This window comes from Loxodonta africana, chromosome X (genome assembly GCF_030014295.1).
Source record: "Loxodonta africana isolate mLoxAfr1 chromosome X, mLoxAfr1.hap2, whole genome shotgun sequence".
In the NCBI taxonomy this organism is placed as follows: Eukaryota; Metazoa; Chordata; class Mammalia; order Proboscidea; family Elephantidae; genus Loxodonta; species Loxodonta africana.
In genome coordinates, this window is record NC_087369.1 from 63,805,382 (window position 1) to 63,832,060 (window position 26,679).

At 41.5% G+C, this 26,679-nt stretch overlaps 1 protein-coding gene across 2 annotated transcripts in view; it reads right to left on the bottom strand.

Annotated features, from left to right (window-relative positions):
• Positions 1–26,679, bottom strand: part of SMC1A (structural maintenance of chromosomes 1A) — a 45,596-nt gene that overhangs the window by 18,258 nt on the left and 659 nt on the right. Inside the window, exons 2-15 of one of the 2 annotated variants that reach the window (XM_023539350.2) lie at positions 12,100–12,288; positions 11,893–12,005; positions 9,879–10,082; positions 9,555–9,793; positions 8,642–8,900; positions 8,411–8,551; positions 7,348–7,430; positions 6,986–7,193; positions 5,686–5,871; positions 5,414–5,593; positions 5,165–5,311; positions 4,921–5,058; positions 3,777–3,893; positions 3,567–3,673 (exon numbers count right to left, since the gene is read on the bottom strand). In XM_023539350.2, the coding sequence (XP_023395118.1) occupies positions 3,567–3,673; positions 3,777–3,893; positions 4,921–5,058; positions 5,165–5,311; positions 5,414–5,593; positions 5,686–5,871; positions 6,986–7,193; positions 7,348–7,430; positions 8,411–8,551; positions 8,642–8,900; positions 9,555–9,793; positions 9,879–10,082; positions 11,893–12,005; positions 12,100–12,288 (2,311 nt within the window). The remainder of the gene's footprint in view (positions 1–3,566; positions 3,674–3,776; positions 3,894–4,920; positions 5,059–5,164; positions 5,312–5,413; positions 5,594–5,685; positions 5,872–6,985; positions 7,194–7,347; positions 7,431–8,410; positions 8,552–8,641; positions 8,901–9,554; positions 9,794–9,878; positions 10,083–11,892; positions 12,006–12,099; positions 12,289–26,679) is intronic. The other variant, XM_023539351.2, reaches the window with a different exon arrangement.

Below are 26,679 nucleotides of genomic sequence, written 5' to 3' on the forward strand. Positions count from 1 at the left end.
CCAGCTTTTATAATACCTATTGATAGAACTTTTACACACCTTATATACATTACCTGTAATCCTCACAACAGTCCCACAAGTAGGTGTTATTATCCTAATTTTACAAATGAGGAAACTTAAGCCAAGAGGTAGGAGACCTGCCCAAGGTCACCAGCTAGTAAATAGTACATGTGAGATTCAAACCCAGGTCTAACATCAGAACTTGGGCTTTTTTCCTATACTACCATTGCAATACAATGTAGTGGTTAAGAGGATCAGTATCCCAGCTCTGCCATTTACTAGTGTAATCTCAAGCAAGTTAAAATTATACCCTTCATGCCTCAGTTTCCTCATCTTTAAAATGGAAATAATAAAAGTACTAACCTCCACTGAGAATTTTTTTAATTAGTTAATATGTATAAAGTCCTTAGGCATGTTAAACTAAAAGGACAGTGCCTGGCAAGCAGGAAGTACACAATAAATTTTAGTTACCATCATCATTGCTGGGTACACTGGTTGTATTCAGCTCATCTTTGCCCAGAGGTTTAGAGTCTTCGACAACCACCCCCCCACCCTTCCCCAAGATTCCTGAACCTCTTAAGAGCTTGGCAGTACAAAATCATGGACAAAATACTGAGTTCCCGATTTTGATGGAAGATTCTATAGAAGAATTCTGATCAAAAGGGAGAATACGCAGAACAGAAATTTCAAATTCTCATTGACTCCAAACTTTCTGAAGCAATGGGAGCTGGATGAATCCCTAAAACTAATGCCCTGAAATAATCTTTAAACCTTAAACCAAAAATATCCCCTGAAGTCTTGTTAAAACCAAACAACAGCTTAGCTAAACTAGTAAAAAAAAAATGTCTGCCTTGACCTTTACGCTCTTTTAAGAACTATCTACATGGGATCAAAATGACAACAGCAACTTAAAAGATTAGATAGGAACCTTAGGGGGCAGTGAGTTTATGTTAATGGAGGAGGAACAACTCAGAAAAGGAGAGTGACAATAGTTATACAACTCGAAGAATGTAATCAATGTCACTAAATTGTACATGTAGAAATGGTTGAATTGGTGTATGTTTTGCTGTGTATATTCTCGACAACAATAAAATTAAAAAACAAACAAACAAACACTGGGTTCCTGTTATTGCCCTCCTCCCCATCTCTTCAGAAACTCAAAGTATATGAGAATATGGAACTAGCAGGCCAAGCAGGGCTAACTTCCAACTGCTTGCCCTCCTTCCCCCCATTATCAGGTGACAGATGCTGCCAGATGTTATGCTAGCAGGCTTAAACCCATTAGTCACTATAATCCAAATGGAATGTAATTAACTCCAGAATTTTGAGCTATGCAATTTTAAATTCAATCGCTTAAATATGACTCATAAGGCCCTCTGTGATCTGGCCCCTGCTGACCTCTCCACCACTCCCGCCTTTCTCCTGGCCCCTTTTTATGCTCCAGACATTCAAAACTACTTAGCTTCCAGAAAAAGCATATTATCTCACACCTTCACGCATGCTGTTTTCATCGCCTGGAAATCCCTTCTGTCTGCTGCCTGGCTGGCTAAATCCTACTCACTCTTTTGGTCTCCAGTTCATCACCCTTGTTCTGTAAAACCTTCCCTGACTATTTTGAGCAGGCTGAGAATTTAGTTTCTACTGCCCATTATTGGGTTCCTCCCTTTTTGGACTTCCAGTTCGAAGATGAGTTAATCATATCTCACAGTTTGTAATACCCTTATGATCACTGCCTATGCAAGACCCTTCCTTGTCCCTTTGTTTCAATTCCTAAATTCCTACTCCCATTACCTTCTCTACTGTAAGCATGTACCCTAAAATGACACATACTTATATACATATGTATATATCCTTAAAAATGCATATCCTTATGTCACTTTGTTTTTAAATTTATATATGTATATAAATGTATATATCCTTAAAATGCACATCCTTACGTCACTGTTTTTAAATTTATATATGTATATAAATGTATATATGTATATAAACGTATATACCCTTAAAAATGCATATCCTTACGTCACTTTGTTTTTAAATTTACACAAATGGATGGTGTTATAAATTTCACTCTTTCTTACTTTTTAAGCCAACACACCAGATTTATAATTTATCCATGTTACTGCCTATAAATCTAGTTCTTACTTTGAACTGCTACACACAATTCTATACTCTGTATATTCATCACATTTAACTTATAATTTCCCTCAGTGATGGCCACCTACATCACCACCAACTTTCCCACTACCACAAATTATGCCCATGGGTCTCTTTGTGACCCTGTGGCAAGACTCTCTCTAGAATACATACCTAGGAGTGGGTTACTAAGTCACAGCACATATTTAAACTTATTTTCACCAAATACTGCTAGGTTGTTTTTGAAAACATCTGTACCAGTTTACATTCTCACCAATAGTAGTACATAAGAGTTCCTGGCTACCCATGACAACAATACTCATCATTATTCACCTCTTATACTTTTGCCAATCTGATAAGTATAAAACGGTATTCTCATTGTTCTGATTTGCATTTTTTATTCTTATAAATAAGACCAAACACCTCTTCATATTGTTGTTAGCCATTCGAGCTTCTCTTTCCATGAACTGCCAATTCATATCCTCTGCCCATTTTTCTATTGGGCATCTTGGGCTTTTTTTCCTCCTGTTGATTTGCAGTTCCTTGAAAATTTCCTCTGTATTTTGAATCTACCTCATTACAGCACCGATCAGACTGTTCTGAAATTGTTGATCTACTTGTTTGTCTCCCCGACTACTCCTGAAGACAAGGAGTCTCTGATTCAATTCCATATCCCTTGAGCCTGGCTTAGGGGGCAGAAGAGCAATGAATCTTTATTGTATGGGTGAAGGGCTAGATGAACTGTTGCCTAAGGCACAGGGTCCAGGGAGTGACCTCCTTCAAAGCAGGGAATGTGTCGTGTTCATCTCTGTCTTATCTCTACCTTTCCCAGCCCCTTGAATACCTAGCAAGGAACAATTTGGCACAAGGTAGGTATTCAAGAAAGGTTTGTTGAATGAATGAATAAACTAAAGTTGGGAAGAAAGGAGAAACTGTTGCTTTGTTCTTGCTATTCTTCCAACCTAGAACTTCTTTCCTCCCCCCTTATATCATCCATCAGAATAATAACAATAACAGCTAATATTCATTGTTCTTAATATGTGCTAAGTATTATTCTAAGTACTCTGGAAGGATTTTATCTGCTCCTCCCAACAATGCCATGTGACAAGTACCATTATTATCCCATTTTACAGATAAGAAAACTGAGGCTTAAGAGGTCAAGTCACTGCCCAAAATCACACAGTTAATGAATTGTGGAGGTGGGATTTTAACCCAGAAAACCAAGTCTAACACTGGCACTCTTAACCACTATACTATGCCATACTACCTCCCTTATCTCCCTGTTATTTAAGGCCTACCTCTTTTTTTTCCAATAAACTTCCATAGTTCTAAGAGCTGGTCCCTTCCTTATGATGGCATCTGACTTTCCAAGGATGTCAGGCTAGGTGTTCAAGGGCATTCTAGTCTCCCCTTCTACTCACACTTCCACCTACCGCTTCTTGGCGATTTCATTCTGCCTCTTCACCTTCTCTTCCTCAAACTCCCGAATGTTGCGCACACCAATCTCCCGACAAAACTCTTCAAATACCTCATCTTCTACCTGAGACGAGAAGCCAGGGAGGGCGGAGGCTTTTTTAGAGTCCTGCTTGCAGTCCCAATCCTGCTCTGATATACATGCTATCATGGCTCACCCTGCTACCAACCTGGTTCATCTTCTCCTTCAAGTCTTTCATTTCCCGCTCTCGGCTCTGAATGATTCTTTTGATATCATTGATGCGAGGCCCAAAGTTGGCTAGTTCACTCTCCAGCTTGGACTTTTCCTACAGGAAATGAAGTTGAGAGAGAAAGAGACCAGGCTCCTTGGAGGAAAAGAGCTACCCTGACTACGCTGGCCCCATGGTTAGGAAGGAGTAGCTCTCCATACGCTGACAGAATCAGAACTCAGCTCCATTGCTCTAGTCAAATTACCCATCATTTCTCAATTGAACAACATATGACTTCCTTCCTGGCCTCCATTTTGGCCAGATCCTGTTCAAGAGCTGAGCACAGGTCCACAATTCCTTATCTGTAATGCCTGGGGCCAGATACGTCTTGGAATTCAGGCTTTATCAGATTTCAGCAAAAGGTAAAACAATATATGTACTACAGATTACGTAACACCTCCAGGGTGGTCTGGGAAAGTACCCCATAATCAAACGCATTACTATTTCTGCAGGTAAATGTCTCACTATTCACATTAAGCGGTTTAAGACTATAAATGGCCTCACATCTATTCAGATCAGGTTTTTGTCACCAATTTACACACACACACACCACAAAAACCCTTTTGTTTTCCGAGCTTTCTGAACTTTCAATTTTGGATAAGGGATTATGGACCTGTATTAGACGAGTGGACAGTTGATAATGTTTGTACCAACTCTAACAATGCCCTCCCCTATTCCCCTTTCCTGGTTTATTTTTCTCCAAAACACTTACTACCTTCTTATATACTGTATCATTTACTTATTTTAACTTCTCTCCACTTGAATATACACTCCATGAGGGCTGGGATTTTTGTCTGTTTTGTTCATTGCCAATATCCCCAATACCTAGAACAGTACCCTCACCTACAGGGATTGAAATGCTCAATGAGGAAGCTCAATTATTTGTTGAATGAATGAGTTATGCTAATAAAAAAAAATAGCACCTAATATTTACTAAACACTTACTACGCGACAGGAACCAGTCTAAGCACTTTACTTGCTGGGAGGAGAGGAGGAAGTGGGACAAGTTCTCCACCCCTAGAGAAACCTAGGCTAGGAATGTGAGGATGGCCTCTGGAGGACAGGGATGGAAGCCAGACCACACCTGCAGATTCAGGGCTAAATGTCGTGTCTTGGTCTGTTCTAGGTCACTCTGTGAATACTTGAGCCGCATCTGCAGTCCATGGGCCTGAGACTGCACCTGACGCAGCTCTGCCTCTTTCCGCTTTGCTTTCATCTGTTCCTGAAGGGGACAAGAAAGAAGAACTGTGGTAAGAAGACAGCCAGTCTGGGTTTTGGGACCCGCCCCCCGCCGCCTACTCCTAGGGACAGCACTGCTTGTGGTTTACTTTCAGTTCCTCTGTCAATCGCTCCTTCTTCTCTTTCAGCTTGTCTACTGCTTTCTCATCCCAGCGTCGTGCCTTGGCCTTCAGGTCGCTGGCCCCACCAGAGATTACTCCTGACTTCTGGAACAGGGTCCCATCCAATGCTACTGTCTACACACAATAGGGAGAAGAGAAGAAGAGGGGTTGAAGCTGAGTAGAGGAACCTCCAGTGCTGAGCCTGTCTAGCTCCAATCTAGGCAAGGGAATCCATACCTTATGGCGCTGGTGGCCTCCAAAGGCAATGCGGCGGGCATCCTCCACATTGTCACAGACAAGGGCATTGCCACAAGCATACTGCAGGGCCTTTTTGATGTGAGGTGGCTCATAGCGAATCACATCAATCACTAGCTTGGCTCCCTTGAGCTCCCGGAGTTTCTCATCTGTAGGCTTTACCTGTGAAAAGAAGCTTGGTAAGTGGAAGAACACGGAAGGCTGGGAGGAAGGGCCCCCTCACACTGCCCTGACCCCCTTCTCACAAACCTTACCTCCAGGTAGTCAAGAGGCAAAAAGGTCTCAGGCTCTCCACGCTGCTCCTTGATATACTGAATACAGTCCCGGCCTGTCTTCTCAGAGTCCACAATAATGGCATCCATGTTCTTGCCCAAAACCTTGGTTACAGCAATCTGATACTTCTTTTGTGTTGGCTGGCAGAGGTCAATGAGGCGGCCGTACTGAGTAAAGTAGGAAGGGAAAACTGAGGCATGAGGCTTTCAGGAACTGGTTCAGGAATTCCAACTCCCAGCTCAGAAAGGGGCACAGGCTAGAATCTGTACCAGGAATATAGTTCATGCAATTGGTGAGAAGCCTGCTCTGGTTCCAAAGGAACAACTGCAGACTCATGACTGAATCCAAAATCATCTTTCTAAACCTAACTTTTACCATTTCACAGACCACTGCCACTCAGGCACTATACTAGGTATCTTATATATATTACCTCAAATTATCACAAGAGCTTAGCAAAATAAATCTCTTTTACCATTTCACTGTGGAACCAAGCTGAGTTGAACCCAGGGACAGGATTATGGCAATAGAGTGGGAAGGCACTACACAAGGGCATAGGTACCAGGAGGCGGGGATTGTTCGGGGCCATCTTGAAGGCTGGCTACACAAATAATAACTTCCTCATAGGACTGCTAAAAGGACTAAATGAAATAATATGTACTATTATTAAATTAAATGAAATAAATAATCCTCTAGCCCCAGTCAAACTTTGAGATGACTGCAACTTCATTAGAAACTCTGAGCCAGAACCAAACAGCTAAGTCAGTCCCAGATTTTGGACCCTCAGAAACTGTGTGAGATAATAAATGCTTGTTGCTTAAGCCGCTTCAAAAAAAAAAAAAAAAAGCAACGGGCTGGCTGGTACATGCCAACGGAGCTCAATAGAAGACTGCATGCACAGAACTTTCTAAATATGAAGGCCTCAAACCTAACTTCCTGGAAGAATAATCCTGGCCTTGCAGGCCCTCCCCTTTCCAAAGTCTTCTCCACTTCTCCACCTCCTACAGAGGCAGAGACACAGCAAGACAAGCCCTTAGGAAGACACAACTTTTGTGATGAAAAGAACATAAGCTTCAGAATCTGAACAAGTTGGGTTTGCAATACAGCTCTTCCATTTATAAACTGTGCTGCTTTGGGTTAAGTAATTTAATCTCTCTCAGTCTCAATTTCCTCAGCTATAAAAAAGGGGTTAGCAACTCTGCCCTCACAGGGATGCTGGGAAAATTATATGATAGTCAGTGTAAGAGTAGGTGCTCAGGAAATGAGTTCCCTTTCCACTCTTACCACAGAGCCAGGGTAAAGGCGCTTGATACTTTCCATGATCTCTGCCTTTCGCTGTTGGCGGCTGCTCTCCTGGCGGTCGATGCGGGCATCCCCCAGCTGCTCCATCACCTGGTTAAGCTCCTTATTGATCTCGTCAATACGCCGCTTGGCCATTTCCACCTCCTCTGTCAGCTCCCCCTCTAGCTTCTTTTGCTCCTCTAGAGACTGCCTACAAACAGAGGGAACAGGTTACACTGGCTGGTCAGAAAATATTCCTGGCTGAGAGGGACTCTAGGGGGACTGCCTGGGAAGGGGCAGAACAGGCAGGGTCACAAGAATAAGCTTGGAAGTAAAGGAGAAGGGAAGGTGGCAGAGCCACATACTTGCTAGTGGTAATGTATTCCTCCAGTTTCTCAATCCGCTTCTGATTCTCTTCAATCTCCCGCAGCTTTTGCTTGATCTTTGCCTGAGAAAGAGAGAAATATACTCCATTGCCAGAGGCTGATGAGCAAGTTAACTCCAAGACCATAGCTCACTACATGCTCCCTCATCCAAGGGCCCAACAATCCAGGACAATCCTTCACAGATGGTGTTCAGTTTAGAGCTGCTAAATGATGGGGGCCTCATAGGGATCCAGAACCTCTCACAAGTATTCTATCCAGCCCAGGCTATCTATCTTCCTTGCCAACCATGGAGGCTCAAACCAAGGCAAAGAAAGCTTTACAGGACTTCTGCACCTTTGTTTTCTCACCTGAAATATGTGGGTAATCTTTACTTCATAGGTGCACATTATGTGCTTATTACAGTATAGCTATAATATGAATAGATACTCCCTGTTCCCATCAAGTTGATTCCGACTCACAGCAACCCTACAGGACAGAGTAGAACTGCCCCAGAGTTTCCAAGGAGTGCCTGGTAGATTTGAACTGCCAACCTTTGGGTTAGCAGCCGTAGCTCTCAACCACTACGCCACCAGGTCTTCCATAGATACTTCACATTCTCTTAAATATTTAAAAGATGTGCTTAGCAGACTGTCTGGAACATTGCAGGTTCTTGAGGCACTATAACAACTTCATATTATAATTACTCTTACTATTATTGACATTAGGGAGGCAGTAAGTAAAGTATACTTGATAAAAGCATGGACTCTAGAGCTAAACTGCCCAGGTTCGTATCCTGATTCTGCCACTTAATAATTTTGTGATCTTGGGTAAATTACTTTACCTCTGTGTCGTAAATTCCTCATTTGGAAAATGGGGATAACAGTGTCCCACCCCATGAAGGTAGTCATAAATGAGGAATTAAATGAGTGAATACATATAAAGAATAGTACCTGGCACACAGTAAGTGCTTGATACATGTTAGTTATTATTATTATTGTTACTCCTATCACTGAGAAATCCTTTTTTCTGCAACATTATCCCTAATTTTGTAACTCATGCCCACCTCTGTCTCAACTTTCTTTCGCTCTTCCAGATCTAGCCGGTCCTGGTCAGCTTTCTGGTCTCGATTGAACTTCTCCAGCTCCTGGGCCAGGGTAGCTGCTCTCTTGCTGGCTTCTTCTTTCAACCGGTGGTACTTCTTCACCTGTTAGGGACAGGGAAGGAAGACAGGGATGACCAATTCAGTCCATGTCAGCCCAGCAATCTCCTCCCCCTAACTCTTCTAAGGGCTTACCTGGTTCTCCTCCAGGGTCAAGTCTCTGCCCTGACTCTGGCTCTCCTCTTCCATCCGTTCCTCAAACTCCTGTCGGGCTTTCTCTACCGACAGCATCTCCTTCTCCAGCTCATCCATGTCACCTTTACGCTTCTTGTAGTGCTTCTGAGCATTCTGCAGGGACTTTTTGGCTGCTTCCAGCTTCTTGATTTTGTGAGAGGTATTCTCCTTGGCTTTGATGTACTGAGGCCGCTTCTGGTTCAGCTCTGAGTCCTTTTCCCTTTTGCCAGAAGAGAAAACCAGTCAGCACTTTGGTAGAAGGGAGGGTACCCAGGGTATTTACTCAAGTATTTTTTACTCTCCAGCCAGCCTCATAGAATTGCCTAAAAGAACAAGGGTCTGGTCTCCCACGGATGCTCACGAAGGGGCAGTCTGACTACCTCCTGGAGCCTATAGCTTCAGTCTGGCATTCTTGCCACTCCACAAGGTAAAGCTACTATCCCCCACCTCAACCCTTGCCAGGCCAGGCCCCTTATTAACAACTCCCAATACCCTGTGTTCACTTAGTCATCCCTGTCTGATCTAACCTTTTCAAATCCCTGTCCTTTAAACTTTTAGCTCTAGTTTTCCTCTTCCAGAAAGGCCTTCCTGGTCACTCCAGTGGCTGGGCCTCCCATATATCTCTGGCTCTTATTTGGCAAGGCCACCACCTCTTTCAAGTTCTCCTGAGTACCTATGATACCTAGAGTCTGGGTACTTAAATATTCTATTTGACAAAAATGCATGCTAAGAACTGTGCCTGGTCTGGCCAAAGCAAGTCAAGCAGAAGACAGAGAAACTAGTATGTGCACTGGACTCAAGACTCAGAGGAGCCCTAAAGAACAGCATAGCCTCTTGGTTTCTCCCAAATCACAGACCCAGGCCTGTCTCTTACTTGATCTCCTTCTCAATCTGCTGCTGCTCCCGCATCATTTTGCCCAGCTCCTTCTTCTTCTCCTTCAGCTCATCCTCTACCTTGTCCATACGTTTCTTGTCCTTCTCGATTTCCTTGTTCTTAGAGGCCAATTCCTTGTTGAGTTTCTCAATTTCCACTTCATTGTGGTAAAGCTTAAAGAGCTGCAGCTGTACCTGAGCTCGTACCACCTCATCCTTCAGGCGCTGGTAGCGGTCAGCCTGTGCAAATAGGGACAGGGGTGCATCAGTAAGCCATTGGTTCCATCCTGGCCCATCAGAGCCAAGAGGTTGCCTGGCCACCTACCTCCTCCTTCTCCTGCTTAGCCTCCTTGCGTTCAGCTGCAATGTTTTTCTTGCGATGGTAATTAAACTGAGTATCCTCTTCGGCCTTCACCATTTCCTTCTTTCGCTTGTCATACTCTTGGGCCAGCTCCCCAGAGCGACTGATCTCTTCAAACAGAGCTGTCCTCTCTTTGGGGTTCTTCATGGCAATAGATTCCACAGCACCCTAGTAAAGATCAAAACACATTCCTCACTTAAGACTGTAGCCATTCCAGTTCCCCTACCCACCCCCACTCATTCACTCATAAAAAGTTTGCTGACCTCCCCACTGAGTGCCACATTTCACACTAGGCTTTGAGGACACGCTCCCTGCCTTTTGAAGAGCACAGGGAGCAAAAAAGAAACAAAAACAACACATTATGTTATGTACACAGTCTGTTATGTATATGCATTTATGTATGTGTGTGTACACACACACACCCACACACCCATCCTTGGTGGCACAGTGGTTAAGAGCTCGGCTGCTAACCAAAAGGTCAGTAGTTCAAATCCACCAGCCACCCCTTGGAAACCTTATGGGGCAGTACAGAAAAAGGGACTAAGTGAAGCTTGTAGATAGAGGGTACAGATCAGTCTGGGAAGGCTTCCTAAAGGTAATGTCTAAGATGAATTTTGGAAGATGTGGATGAACTAACCAAATCCATAAGAGAGAAAAGGTTATTCCATGTAGAGGAAACAATATGCAAAGGCCTGGAGGCCAAAGAAAGCAGGTAAATTCGAGGAGCCATAACTGGTTTAATCAGGCTGGAGTATAGGGTTGGAGAATTTTGGCAGATGAGGCTCATGAGGTTGGCAAGAACCAAATAATGGTGTTTCCTGAATGACAGGCTTGGGAGTTTGGATTTTATTCTAAGCAATACTTCTCAAACTTCAGCATGCAGCATAATAACTTGGAGAGCTTGGTAAAACACAAATTGCTGTGCTCCTTTAAAAAATCACCTATATGAGACCAAATACTTTAAAACAAAGATGAGAATGCAAGGGGGCAGGGAAATTAGATATAATGGAAGCAGAACAACCAGAATGAAAATAATGAGAATGTTCAGCATTAAGAATATAACCAATGTTACTGAACAATTTTTGTAGAAATTATTGAACGGGAACCGAAACTGCTGTGTAAACCTTCACCAAAAACACCATAAAATATTATTTAAAAAAAAAAGCCACAAATTGCTGTGCCCCATTTCAAAGTCTATGAGTCTGTAGGTCTAGGATGGAACCTAAGAACGTGCATTTCTAACATGTTCTCAGGTGACGCTGATGCTGCTGGTCTGGAGACCACAGTTTGAGAACCATCATCATAAGGCAATGAAGAATCATTGAAATGCTTTAAGGAAAAAAGGGACAGACAGATTTGTGTCTTCATAAGATGAACCTAACCTAGGGCATGAACTTGAAGGGGCCAGCCTGGAGTCAGGAAGCCCAGTGAGGAAGCTGGTAGATTAGTTCAAGGGAGAAATGATAAAGCCTGAGATGGAACAGACCCAGTGGGGGCAGAACAGGGGCGGGCAAAAAGCAGATATCCAATAATTGTTAAAAATGCCCACCTGGCCCCCAAACTATTGCCCTAATATTTAAACCTTAAACCAAAAATATTCCCTGAAGTCTTCTTAAAAACAATAAAAAAAAATTAAACCTTAAACCAAAAATATTCCCTGAAGTCTTCTTAAAAACAATAGTTTAGCTTAACTAGCAAAGAATGTCTGCCTTGAACATTATGCTCTTTTAAGGTCTATCTACAGTATATGGGATCAAATTGACAATAGCAACTCGAAAGATTAGATTGGAACCTTAGAAGGCAATGAATTTATGTTAATGGGAGGAACAACTCAGAAAAGGAGGGCGAGAATGGTTGCACGAATTGAAGAATGCAATCGATGTCAGTGAAATGTACATGTAGACACTTGAACTGGTGTGTATGTTTTGCATGTATATTCTCAACAAAAACAACAAAATATTTTTTTAAAAATGCCCACCTGGAAGACGAGGAAGTTACGAGCTTTGATGAGAATGCCCAACTTCTCTAATTCCTCACTGTACTCATGGAGCTGGACTACTTTGTTGTTGATCTTGTACTCAGAAGAACCCCCTGCAAAACAATGCATGAGCAGCCAGCTGAGGGTCAGGCCTCCCTCCTACCCCGGGCAACTAGTCCAGCCACCTCCCTGACTAGCCTCACCCACCAACAATGACGCGGGCAAAGGTGCGGTCCTCAGCACCTTCCTCAGAGTATACCATGCTGACAAAAGCCCGATTAGCAGCTGGCTTGCCTACAGGAGCTCCATGGATCAGGTCCCGCAGGGTCTTTACCCGCAGGTTGCTGGTCTTTTCACCCAGCACAAAGCTGATGGCATCCATGAGATTTGACTTACCTAAGGGAGGAGGGAAAAAAGCAGAGGAGGGTAAGTCAGGAAGAAAAGAAGGTGAGAGGAAAGGAGGAAAGGAAACACTGAGAGGAGCTGGAATGTCTCCAATCACTCAGTGCTCAGACTGATGGGAAGCGAGAATATTCCTTTTCCCCCATAAAAACTGGGCCCAACCAAAGCCCTGGGTCAAGGACTTGGACCAAAAGTCCCCTTGGTGAATAGGAGGGGAAAAGGAGGAAAAATCACCAGTTAAGGGTGGTAAAGAAATTTGGGAACAGACAGTGGTAATGGTTGAACAATATGATGAACATAATTAATGTTGCAACAAACAAAAAAACAAAGTTTCCTTGTGGTTATTACATACAGTAGCCAGAAACCAGAAGCCTGTCTAAAGTAATGGTATATTCACAGACTAGGTTGCTCTACAACCTTTAATGACATGGGAAAATGCCTACAATAGGTGAAACAAGCAAGATACAAAATTCGATATACAGTTTGATCTCAACCATGTTTCTTAAAAAAAGGCATATTGCGATGCGGTATGATATGACATACAGAGCATCATCTATGAAGTATCTTGCCAAAAATGTTTAACACGAATCTAAACACAACTGCAGACCTATGTTTCAGTTTCCAGTAAGTACAGCAGATAGAGGAACATGATAAATAACACCATGAGGAAACACTCAGACAAGCACAGAATGTGAGATGTTCTACAAGACAATGTCTTAAAAAAAAAAAAAAAAGGTTGAGGGAACCATTCCAGAACACAAGAGATTACTGAGGCAAAACCAAACGCGGTGCACGAACATTGACTGAATCCTGGGTACAAAATAAAAAGATATTTTGGGGAACAATTAGGGAACCCTGACTATAAATTAGATAATCAAGGAAATGAGCAAATTAATTTTCTTAAGTGTGAAAATGATATAGGGGTAATACAGGAAAATTATGATTTTAGGAGATGAAAGATGGAATGTCATTACGTCTGCAATTTACATTCTAATGATTAAGAGAAACAGACACGTTTGAAAATTATTCATTATAAAAACTTGGGGAGAAGAAGAGACCTAAGAAAACATTCAAGAACATAAACAGTATGACATTGGTTGTTTCCAGGAAGGAAACTAGGTAGCTAAAGTCTCCCTGACAGGGGGAGGGAGTCACTGCTTTTACTGTATATCCTCTGGGATTTGAAAATTTTTATACCATATGCATGTATTAGCTACTTACATAAATAAATGAGGGTTTTTTTTTTTTGCTTTTTTAATTGTGCTTTAAGTGGAAGTTTACAGTTCAAGTTAGTTTCCCATCCAAAAATATATACACACATTGTTATGTGACCCTAGTTGCTCTCCCTATAATAAGACAGCACACTATTCCTTTCCTCCCCGGATTTCCCCTGTTCATTGAACCAGCTCCTGTCCCTTTCTGCCTTCTCATCTCACCTCCAGACAGGAGTTCCCCATGTACTCTCATGAATCTACTCGAGCTAAGAAGCACACTCCTCACGAGTATTATTTTATGTCTTACGGTTCAATCTAATCTTTGTCTTCTGGAATGGTTATAGTTTTGGGCTAACAGACAGTCCAGGAGCCATGTCTTCCAGGGTCCCTCCAGTCTCAGTCAGACCATTAAGTCCGGTCTTTTTACTAGAATTTGAGTTCTGCATCACACTTTTCTCTTGCTCTATCAAGGACTCTCTGTTGTGTTCCCTCTCAGGGCACTCATTGGTGGTAGCCAGGTAACATATAGCTCTTCTGGTCTCAGGCTGATGGAACCTCTGGTTTATGTGGCCCTTTCTGTCTCTTGGGCTCATATTTTCCTCGTGTCTTTGGTGTTCTTCATTTTCCTTTGCTCCAGGTGGGCTGGGACCAATTGATGCATCTTAGATGGCCTCCTGCTAGCTTTTAACACCCCAGATGCCACTTACCAAAGTGGGATGCAGAACATTTTCTCAATAAACATTGTTATGTCAATTCACCTAGACGTCCCTTGAAACCATGGCCTCCCAACCCCCACCCCTGCTACTCTGTCACTCGAAGTGTTTGGTTGTATTTAGGAAACTTCTTAGCTTTTGCTTTAGTCCAGATGTGCTGAGTTCCCCTGTATTGTGTGTAGTCCTTCCCTATTGCTAAGATAATTCTTGACTACTGTTTAGTTAGTGAATACCCCTCCCTCCCTCCCTCCCCACCTGCGTAACCATCAAAGAAAGTTTTCTTCTATGTTTAAACCTTTTCTTGAGTTCCAATGGTGGCCTCCTACAATATTTGTCTTTTGTAACTAATTTCACTCAGCATAATGCCTTCCAGATTCCTCCATGTTATAAGATGGTTCACGGATTCATTGTTCTTTATTGCTGCATAGTATTCCATAGTGTGAATATACCATAATTTGCTTATCCATTCATCTTTTGATGGGCGCCTAAGATGTTTCCATCTTTTTGCTATGGTGAACAGTGGTGCAATCAGCATGGGTGTGCATATATCTATTTCTGTGAGTGCTCTTATTTCTCTAGGATATACTCCAAGTAGTGAAATTCCTGATTTATTTATTTCTATTTCTAGCTACTTAAGGAAGCACCAAATGGATTTCCAAAGTGGTTGTACCATTTTACATTCCCACCAGCAGTGCATAAGTGTTCCAGTCTCTCCACAACCTCTCCAACATTTATTATTTTGTGGTTTTTGGATTGTTGGGGTGAGATGGTATTTCACTGGAGTTCTGATTTGCATTTCTCTAATGGCTAATGATCCTAAGCATTTCTTCATGTATCTGTTAGCTGCCTGAATATCTTTGGTGAAGTGCCTGTTCATATCCTTTCCCCATTTTTTAACTGGGTTGTCTTTTTGTTGTTGAGTTTTTGTAGTATCATGTAGATTTTAGAGATCAGGTGCTGATCAGATTTGTCGTAGTCAAAAACTTTTTCCCAGTCTGTAGGTAATCTTTTTTCCTCTTTTGGTGAAATCTTTGGATGAGCCTAAGTGTTTGATTTTTAGGAGCTCCCAGTTATCTAGTTTCTCTTCTGGTATTTGCATATTGTTAGTAATGTTTGTATACTGTTTGTGCCATGTATTAGGGCTCCTAGCGTTGTCCCTATTTTTTCTTCCATGATCTTCATCATTTTAGATTTTATATTTAGGTCTTTGATCCATTCTAAGTTAGTTTTTGTGCATGGTGTGAGGTATGGGTCTCGCTTCATTTTTTTGCAGATGGATATCCAGTTACATCGCACCATTTATTAGACTGTCTTTTCCCCATCTAGTGGCCTTTGGACCTTTGTCAAATATCAGCTGCTCATAGGTAGGTGATTTTATGTCTGGATTCTCAATTCTGTTCCACTGGTTTATGTATCTGTTGTTGTACCAGTACCAGGTTGTTTTGACTACCGTGGCAGTATGATAGGTTCTAAAATCAGGTAGAGTGAGGCCTCCCACTTTGTTCTTCTTCAGTAATGCTTTACTTATCTGGGGCCTCTTCCCTTTCCATATAAAGTTGGTGATTTATTTCTCCATCTCATTAAAAAATGCCATTGGAATTTGGATGGGAATTGCATTGTCTCTGTAGATCACTTTGGGTAGAAGTGACATTTTCACAAGGTTGAGTCTTCCCATCCATGAGCAAGGTATGTTTTTCCACTTCTGTAGGTCTCTTTTGGTTTCCTGCAGTAGTGTCTTGTAGTCTTCTTTGTATAGGTCTTTTACATCTCTGGTTAGATTTATTCCTAACTACTTTATCTTCTTGGGGACTATTGTAAACGGCATTGATTTGGTGATTTCCTCTTCAACGTTTTTTGTTGGTGTAGAGGAATCCAACTGATTTTTGTATGTTTATATTGTATCCTGATACTTTGCTTAACTCTTCTATTAGTTCCAGTAGTTTTCTTGTGGATTCTTTAGGGTTTTCTGTGTACAGATCATGTCATCTGCAAATAGAGATACTTTCACTTCTTCCTTACCAATTTGGATGCCCTTTCTTTCTTTTTCTAGCTAGGAATAAGAGTGGTGATAAAGGGCATCCTTGTCCGGTTCTGTTCTCAACGGGTAATGCTTTCAGACTCTCTCCATTAGGATGATGTTGGCTGTTGGCTTTGTATGCCATTTATTATGTTGAGGGATTTTCCTTCTATTCCTATTTTGCTCAGAGTTTGTTTCATGAATGGGTGTTGGACTTTGTCAAATGCCTTTTCTGCATCAATTAATAAGATCATGTGGTTCTTGTCTTTTATTATGTGATGGATTACACTGATTGTTTTTCTAATGTTGAACCATCTTTGCATACCTAGTGTGATTCCCACCTGGTCATGGTGATTTTTTTTGATATGTTGTTGAATTCTATCAACTAGAATTTTGTTGATGATTCTTGCATCTATGTTCATGAGGGATACTGGTCTGTAATTTTCTTTTCTTGTGGTGTCTTTACCTGGTTTTGGTATCACGGTTATGCTGGCTTCATAGAATGAGTTTGGGAGTACTCCATCCTTTTCTATGCTCTGAAATACCTTTAGTAGTAGTGGTGTTAACGCTTCTCTGAAAGTTTGGTAGAATTCTCCAGTGAAACCATCAGGGCCAGGGCATTTTTTTGTTAAGTTTTTTAATTACCTTTTCAATCTCTTCTTTTGTTACGGGCTTATTTAGTTGTTCTACCTGTTTGTGTTAGTTTAGGTAGGTAGTGTGTTTCTAGAAATTTGTCCATTTCCTGTAGGTTTTCAAATTTGCTAGTGTACAATTTTTCATAGCATTCTATTACGATTCTTTTAATTTCAGTTGGGTCTGTTGTGATATCACACATCTGATTTTTCATTCAGGTTATTTGCTTCCTCTCTTGTTTTTCTTTTGTCAGTCTGGCCAATGGTTTATCGATTTCATTGATCTTTTCAAAGAACAAGCTTTTGGTCTTGTTAACTGCTTCAATTGTTTTTCTATTCTCTATTTCATTTAATTCTGCTCTAATTTTTATTATTTGCTTTCTCTGGTGCCTGAGGGTTTCTTTCGCTGCTCTCTATTTGTTTGAGTTGTAGGGTTAATGTTTTGATTTTGGTCCTTTCTTCTCTTTGGATGTATGCACTTGTTGCTATAAATTGACCTCTGAGCACTGTTTTCGCTGTGTCCCAAAGGTTCTGGTAGGATGTGTTTTCATTCTTCAATCTGTGAACTTCTTTATTCTGTCCTTAATTTCTTCTATAACCCAGTCATTTTTGAGCAAGGTATTGTTCAGTTTTCATGTGTTTGATTTTTTTTTCTGTGCTTTTTCTGTTACTGATTTCCACTTTTATGGGTTTATGACCAGAAAAGATGCTTTGTAATATTTTGATGTTTTGGAGTCTGTTAAGGCTTGCTTTATGGCCTAATGTGTGGTGTATTCTAGAGAACATTCCATGTGTGTTGGAAAAAAAAGTATACTTGGCTGCTGTTGGGTGTTCTGTATATGCCTACAAAGTCAAGTCGGTTGACTGCGGCATTTAGGTCTGCCATGTCTTTACTGAGCTTCTTTCTGAATGTTCTGTCCTTCACCAAAAGTGGTGTGTTGAAGTCTCTTACTATCATTGTGGAGCTGTCTCACTTTTCAGTGCTGTTGATGCTTATGTATTTTGGAGCCTTGCCATTGGGTGCATAAGTATTCATTATGGTTATGTCCTCCTGGTGTACTGACCCTTTAATCATGATATAGTGTCCTTCCTTATCCTTTGTGGTGGATTTTACTTAAAAGTCTATTTTGTCAGAGATTAATATTGCCACTACTGCTCTTTTTTGATTGTTGTTTGATACATTTATTTCCATCCTTTGAGTTTTAAATTGTCTGAGTTTTTGAGTGTATGGTGTATCTCTTCTAGGTAGCGTATAGATGGATTGTTTTTTAATCCACTCTGCCACTCTGTCTTTCTTGGTGCATTTAGTCCATTTACATTCAGCATCATTACTGATAGGTATGAGTTTAGTGCTGCCGTTTTGATGTTTTTTGTTGTTGTTGATAGTTTCTTTGCTCCACTTCATTTTCTGTGCTGAGTCATTTTTCTTTAGGTATTTTCATCTTTTTCATTGTTGTTGACTTTGTATTTGCTTAGTCTTCATGTTTTTCTTGCTTTTTATTCTGATGTGTAAGATTGTTAGTTTCCTTCGTGGTTACCTTAATATTTACCCCTCTTTTTCTAAGTTTAAACCAATCTTTTATTTCTTTATATTGCCTTGACTTCCTCTCCATATGAAAGATCCATGCAATTTTTTAGTCCCTCTTGTTTTAATGTTGTCATCTTTTACATATTGATATCTCTCTTTTCCTATTTTCAGTGTTTTAGCTTAGATTTACTTTTGTGATTTTCCCATCTGAGTTAATAACTGGTTGCTCTGTCCTGTGTACTAGTCTTGGGTTGTTATCTGATGCTATTCATTTTCTAACCAGAGGACTCCCTTTAGTATTTAATTTTGGTTTGGTTTTTGCAAATTCCCTAAACTTCGTTTATCTGGAAATGCCCTAATTTCAACGTTATATTCGAGAGCAGTTTTGCTAGATATATAATTCCTGGTTGGCAATTTTTTTCCTTCAAGGCTTTATGTATGTCATCCCACTGCCTTCTTGCCTGCATGGTTTCTACTGAGTAGTCCGAGCTTAGTCTTATTGACTTTCCTTTGTAGATGACTTCTTGTTTATCCCTAGCTGTCCTTAAAATTCTCTTTTTATCTTTGGTTTTGGAAAGTTTGAATGCCTTGGTGACTTTCTTTTGGGATCTACCTTGTGTGTGGTTCGATGAGAATATCAGGGAAGTTTTCTGCCAAGGAATCTTCAACAATTCTCTCCATATTTTCTGTTATCCCTCCATGTTCTGGTACTCCAAGCACTTGTAGGTTATTCCTCTTTATCGATAGAGTTCCACGTAATTCTTAGGTTTCTTCATTTTTTTAATCTGATTTTTCCTCATATAACTTGGTGTCAAGTGCTTTATCTTCAGTCTTGCTAATTCTGCTCCTATGACTTTCTATTGACTTGTGTAATTCTGAAATTTTATTGTTAATCTTCTGGATTTGTTTGCTGTCCCTCTACAGATTCTTACAACCTGTTAAATTTGTCATTATGCTCTTCTCTAATCTTCTTAAATTCCTCTATTGCTTTATCTGTGTGTTCCTTGCCTTGTTTTGAGTTTTATCTGATCTCCTGAAGGGTTTTGTACACTAATCTTTTGTATTCTACCTCTGGTAATTCCAAGAAATTCTCTTCATCCAGAAGATTTCTTGATTCTTTCTTTTGGGAGCCTGCTGAAGCCATCATGGTCTGCCTCTTTATGTGATTTGCTAGTGACTGCTGTCTCTGAGCCATCAATAAGTTATTATAGTTACTTATTTTATGTTTGTTTACTGTGTCCTAGTTTCTTGTTGTTTTGATATGCTCAGATAGGCTGCTCGTGTGAGCTAGTTTGATTTTTTGTGCCTTTGAAGCTCTCAGGTCCTGTTACCAGATGGTTAGATCTGTTACTAGGTATGTGAGCCCAGGAGTCCATTTACTTTTATTATATGGCTCAGCTCAGGTGTCCAGGTAGTCAGTCACCACATGTGGTGCAGGCTCTCATCTACAGTCCTAGACGGCCGAGGGTGTTTGGTGTAGGCATAGCTATCTGGCTGCAGCAGGGGGTCACGTGCTGAGCAAGGCAGAGGGCTGACAGCTGCCCCTGAGAGTCTGGGAGGAAAGCGTGTCCCTGTTCCCTAGAGCATGTAGGTGGGTAGGTTTTGCAGCCGGACTGTGGGCACCCAATGCTGCTGGCTGTAAGGACTGGGACGCCCCACTTATTCTTGGACCCCTGTCACGGTAGCTAGGTGGCATGGGTGGAGCCATCAGTCCTCAGGCCCCTGATGTGGGTAGGTGAGGCCCCTGCTTAATGGGCAGAGCCGTGTCAAATGTCATGAACCTGCCACTTCACCATACAGCTGGTACAGTGAAGTTAGGCTTCAGGTATATACCCTGTTGTACTGTGCTAATGAGGGCCTATGCTGTTGTAATTGGCCCATACAGGTCTATGCAGGGGTAAAAGACATTCAAAGTCTGTGGACCCCTTATGCCTGTGCCTAGGCAAAGGAGCTGTGCCTGCCCTGAGCTCCCAGCTTAGGGGAGCTGGCAGATTATTTCCTCCTGTTTGTTAATTTGTTCCCTCTCCAATGCTGGGAGAACGGCTCAGGGCGCGTGATGGGTCCTACTTCTGGCCCAGGGGATGCGGCAGTCTCTGAAGCCGGCCTGGGATCCAGTACAGAGCAGGGAGGGGGCAGGTAAACAGGAGAGAGGTTTTTCCCAAAGGGGTGTTTCTTGGGTCTGTGCGGAAGATTAGATGCATGTACTTATCTTTTAACGACTGAGTGCCACTTTTCACTGGTTCTGGAGGGTTGAGCAGACTCTCCAGTGCTCGGTCTCTCCCAATGTGGAAAACGCACCCAGAATGCCACTGCTTGCCTCACTGTGCATGCCAGCGGATCCTGCCTTCAGGTGCCGGTTCCTGCTGGGTCAGGTCTGGCAACTCCTCGCTGCTTCTGAATCATCCCTCCCTTCCCCTGCTGCTCAGTCCAATTCCTCAGCTTTGCCTTTGATGTTCAGGGCTCCTGGATTGTCACATTATTATCAATATACTTGTTTTTTGGAGTCTTTGTTGTAAGAGGCACCACAGGAAGTGGCTGACTACACCACCATCTGGGCCCTGCCTCCAATAAATAGCATTTTTTAACATTAAGACTGGCTATCAGTTCAAACCCACCCAGTGCTGCTGCAGAAGAAAGGCCTGGCAATCTATTTCTGTAAAGATTGTAGTCGTTGGGTGCCATCAAGTCAACTGAGCCTCATAGTGACCCATGTGACAGAGTTGAACTGTCCCATAGGGTTTTCTTAGTTATAATCTTTACAGAAGCAGATGAGCAGGTCTTTCTCCCATACAGTCACTGGGTGGGTTCGAACCAGAAACCTTTGGGTTAGCATTACAGTCAAGAAAACCCTACGGAGCACAGGTCTACTCTGTCACATGGCATTGCCGTGAGTTGGAGTCGACTCAACGGCAACAGATTTGGTTAGTTGGTTTTGTTTTTTATCTTTTCAGAAGTGGAGTTAGTCTTTACTTTCTTTGTATTATAATAAGAAAAAAAAACTCACGTTTAAAAAAAAGTTTAGATGGGGGAGGGGCCCATTTAACATTTGCAAATTCTACCTCATGACACTCCCCAAACATGATTTAAACTGAGGACGTGATTTCCAACGTCTTTATAACCAAACCAAACCCACTGCCGTCAAACTGATTCTAACTAAAAATGACCCTACAGGACAGAGCAGAACTGCCCCATAGGGTTTCCAAGTCCATAACCTATATGGAAGCAGACTGCTTCATCATTCTCCCACGGAACAGCTGGTGGTTCAAACGGCCGACTTTTTGGTTAGCAGCTGATCACTTAACCACTGTGCTAACAGGGCTCCTAACACCTTTGTAATCAGCCATAAAAATGGAACCCCAGGTCTTTCCATGGGAACAATACAGGACAGTGATTAACCGCTTGGGCTCTCCCAAGACTTGAAAGCAGGAAGTCAAAAAGAGACTTGTACACCAGTGTTCTCTGCACCACTATTAGCAATAGCCAAAAGGTAGAAACAACCTAAATGGCCATCACAAATATGGAATACTACTCAGCCAGCAGACGAAATGAAGTCTTGCTTGATACACGCTACAGTATGGATGGAGCTTAAAGACATTATGCTAAGTGAAATAAGGACAAAAGAACAAATATTGTATGACCTCGCTTACATAAAAAAACAAGACAAGACAATGTACAGAGACCAAAGTTTATTAGTAGTTACTGGGACGAAAGAAAAGGGGAAAAGGGGGACTAATGGTGATGAAAAAAATCACATTGATTAAGGGTAGGGTTGCACAGTTATCGTAACTACTGTCAATAAGTTGTATACCTGTAAAAAGCTGAATTGTGGTAGATATATTTACAACGATAACAACAACAAAAAAGTAACTGTTGAGTCTAAAACTTATGTACAACCAAAAACCTCATGGGATTTGCTTCCTTAGTTTGGAGATTTAGGGTCATGGTTTCACCAGACATACCAGTTAACTGGCCTAATAACATGTCTAGTGCTTCTGCTCTACCTCCTAGTTCCTTGTGTACCAACTGGGGTCTTAAAAGTTTGCAAGTGGCTGTCCAAGGCACAATTGGTCTCTATTTGCCTGGAGCAACAGAGGAAGGAGAGTCAGGAATAGGAGGATATGGAATGTGTGGCTAATGAGACCTTTGCCACGAGACCAGAAGAACCGGATGATGAAGATTTTGATCAAAGATTCCATAGGAGAATCCTCATCAAAAGGGAGAAAATGCAGAAGAGAACTTCAAATTCTCATAGACTCCAGGCTTTCTGGAGCCATGGGAGCTAGATGAGCCCCTGAAACTATTGCCCTGAGATAATTTTTAAACCTTAAACCAAGAATACCCCCTAAAGTCTTCTTAAAATGAAGCAATAGTTTAGCTTAACTAGTAAAAAAATGTCTGCCTTGAGCATTATGCTCTTTTAAGAATTATCTATACAGGATTACGGGATTAGGAAACCCTGGTGGCGTAGTGGAGAGGTTGGCAGTTCAAATCTGCCAGGCACTCCTTGGAAACTCCATGGGGCAGTTCTACTCTGTCCTATAGGGTCGCTATGAGTCGGAATCGATTTAACAGCAGTGGGTTTTTTTTTTTAGACGGGATTAAAGTGACAACAGCAACTCAAAATATTAGATAGGAACCTTAGGGGGTGGTGAGTTTATGTTAATGGAGGAGGAACAACTCGGAAAAGAAGGGTGAGAACGGTTGCACAACTCAAGGAATAATCAATGTCACTGAACTGTACATGTAGAAACTGCTGAACTGGTGCACATTTTACTGTGTATATTCTCAACAACAAATTAAAAAAAAAAAAAGCTTGGGCTCTCTCACTCCTAGATATATACCCTAGAGATCTAATAGAAGAGACATGAACAGACATATGCACACCTATGCTCACTGCAGCCCTATTTACAATAGCAAAAAGGTGGAAACAACCTAAGTGCCCATCAATGGATGAATAGCTAAGCAAAATGTGGTACATACATACAAGGGAATACTATGCAGCCACAAAGAATAATTATGAGTTCTAAAAACATTGTAACATGGATGAATCTGGGGAACATTATGCTGAGTGAAATAAGTCAATCACAGAAGGACAAATATTGTATGATCTTACTCTTATAAAAAGACAAGAATAGGTATATATCCAGACACCAACTTTCATTGGTGTTTACCAGGGATGGGTGGAGAAGGGAGGGGGAATCATTCTCTGGATACTAGACACTTGTTATTTGTTACTTTTGGTGATGGAAAAGGTAACAGTAAATACGGGTGAAGGGTGCACAACTTGACCAAGGTAAATGATGTCACTAAGAAGTACACAAGAATAAAGGATGTTTTTGGTAAATGTAATGACATACAGAATTTTGCAACAACCAAAAATTGTAAGTGTGGTTACATATATACGTACATATGCATATACATGTATAGGTAGGCATATGTGGGTATATAATACATGCATGCACAGGTGTACACAGCTATATGCATATGTATATACATGTATATGTACATGTGTATGTATTCATATATATAATAAAGTGTACAGGGAGCACAGTTACAGACACTTCTTAGACATAAGCGAATACCTCATGGGACTGGTTTACTGGGTTTGAAGGCTTAGGATCATAGTGTTGTGGGACAATTCGGTCAACTGGCATAATAAAGTTCATGTTCTACATCCTAGTTTGGTGAGTATTGTCTAGGGTCTTAAAAGCTTGCAAGCAGCCAACTACAGGTCTCTACTTATCTGGAGCAAAAGAGAAAGAAGGAAACAAAAGACTCAGAGAAGAAACTAGTCTACAGGACTAATAGTCTATATGAACCACAGCCTCATCTACCCCGATACCAGAACTAGATGGTGCCCAGCTACCACTACCAGCTGCTCTGATCAAGGACACAACAGATGGATCCTGACAGAAAGGGAGAAAAACGTAGAACAGAACTCATATTCTTAAAAAGTCCGGACTTACTGGACCAGTCGAGATGAGAGGACCCCTCAAGACTATCACCCTTAATCACCCTTAGATGCCCTTAAACTTAGAACCAAAACTACTCCCAGAGGTCACCTTTCAGCTGAACAGATTGGCTCATAAAATAAAGAATATCACCCATGAATGTTGTGCTCCTTTAAAAAATCATCTTTATGAGACCAAAGAGTCAACGTTTACTCAAAAGCAAAAATGAAAAGTTAAGGGGGCAGGGAAACTAGATTTCTGGAAACAGAACTATCAGAACAGAAATAATAAGAATGTTGACACATTGTGAAAAATATAACCAACGTCACCGAACAATGTATGCAGAAATTGTTAAATAGGAACCTAATTTGCTATGTAAAGTTTCGCCAAAAACACAATAAAATATTATAAAAAAAAAGAGCTTGGACTCAAGTCCAATAGACCAAGCCCTAATCTTAGTTTCACTACGTCTTAGCTGTGTGACCCTGGGCAAATGGCACAGTATCTGTAACCTTCCATTCTCTCACCTGGAAAATATGAAAAAACATGACTCATGGGTGAAACATCTAAAACACAGCTTGGCACATATTGCTCTGTTGGAATGGAAGGAGCATAGGCTTTGAAGTATGACAGGAATGGCTTCTGATCTTGGCTCTGAGGACCAAAGGCAAGTTATCACACCTCTTTGTGCCTCAGTCTCCTCATCTATAAAATGGGGATAATGGTATCTTACTGTGAGGAATTAAATGTAAAAATCCCAATAAATAAAGTACTTGACACATAGTAGGTACTCAATAAGTGGCAGTACTATCCTAATTTTTTTTATCCTAACATAGGTCATAACTCTTAGCTCTGTCTCCCTCATCAGAGCAGGATTAGCATATCACACAGACCAGGAGTCAGTCATTTAGGTACCAATTTCTAAACTTTGGGCTTCTCTACTGCTTCCCAGGGATAACAGGAACATCTTACAACCAGAGGTCTCTCTCTACTTAGAATCATTCAATATTGTAAACATTTTCACAACATGTGTTATAAGATGGGCACTAGGGTAACAAAGTTAACAAAGATAAAACATTTCAAGGAATGTCTTCTTTGGAACACTTATAGACCAGTGACAAAGATATGAAAACAAAATACCATGAATACAAGACAAAAAAAATAAACATTAATGTGTACCAAGTGTCTACTATTTGTGCCAGAGAGGAAGAGGAATCACTGACTGAGGAGAATCAAAAAATGTCTTGTGGAGATCGGCCTTGAAGAATGGGGAAGGGGGAATTAAGGATAATGGCTTTTCTGAACAGCTGGGTATACAAATCTACCAGTGCTGAGGGAACTGAATGTAAGAGGTACACCTTGGCTCTTTCCACAGGGGTCACCGCACTAAAACTCTAAGAAACTGGGGTAAAACACTTTAGCCCAGTGTTTCAGGAAGAGGGGGGAGTGGTTTTGGCCCCCAGAGGACATTTGGCAATGTCTTAAGACATTTTCAGTTGTCACACCTGGAGAGTGGGGGTGCTACTGTCATCTTGTGGGTAGAAGTCAGGGATGCTGCCAAAAATCCTTCAGTGTATAAGAACATCCCCACAATTATCCTGCCCAAAATGTCAGTAACATTGCTGTTGAAAAACCTTGCTCTAGGCAGACAGCGGAAACCCTGGTGGCGTAGTGGTTAAGAGCTACAGCTGCTAACCAAAAGGTTGGCAGTTCAAATCCACCAGGCGCGCCTTGGAAACTGTGGGGCAGTTCTACTCTGTCCTATAGGGTCGCTATGAGTCGGAATCGACTCGACGGCAGTGGGTTTGGTTTTTGGGTTTTTTAGGCAGACAGCCACACCCAGGCAAGACTCCAAGGAAGGTATTCAGTATGAACTACAGTACTTCAGCAAGGGCAGCCTCTCAGGTTAGGAAATGATTCAGCTAGAACATCTCTGGGGTGGAGGCACACAGCAGAATTCCAAATGGACCACTTCTGAGGGTAGGTAGGAAGAACCATGGTGTATAATTTAGAGACGGGGAATTAAGACATGAAACAGTCGCCTTATATTACCACCCTTTCCAAAGATACACACGTTCCTCTATCACATCAACTTGTTCTATTTCCTTCACAGCACTTATTACAACCTAAAATTATCCTATTTTCTCCTTTATTATCATCTTTCCCCCCTGGAATCTAAGTCCCCTGAAAGTATATATAGAGTTCGCTTATTCTACTCTGTTTCCACAGCACCTTGAACAGCTCCCAATAAACTGTACGCATTCAATGAACATTTGATGAGTGAGTTCTGGCTTTTGACGGCGTCATAAGGTGTGTGTCAGGGGGAGGGG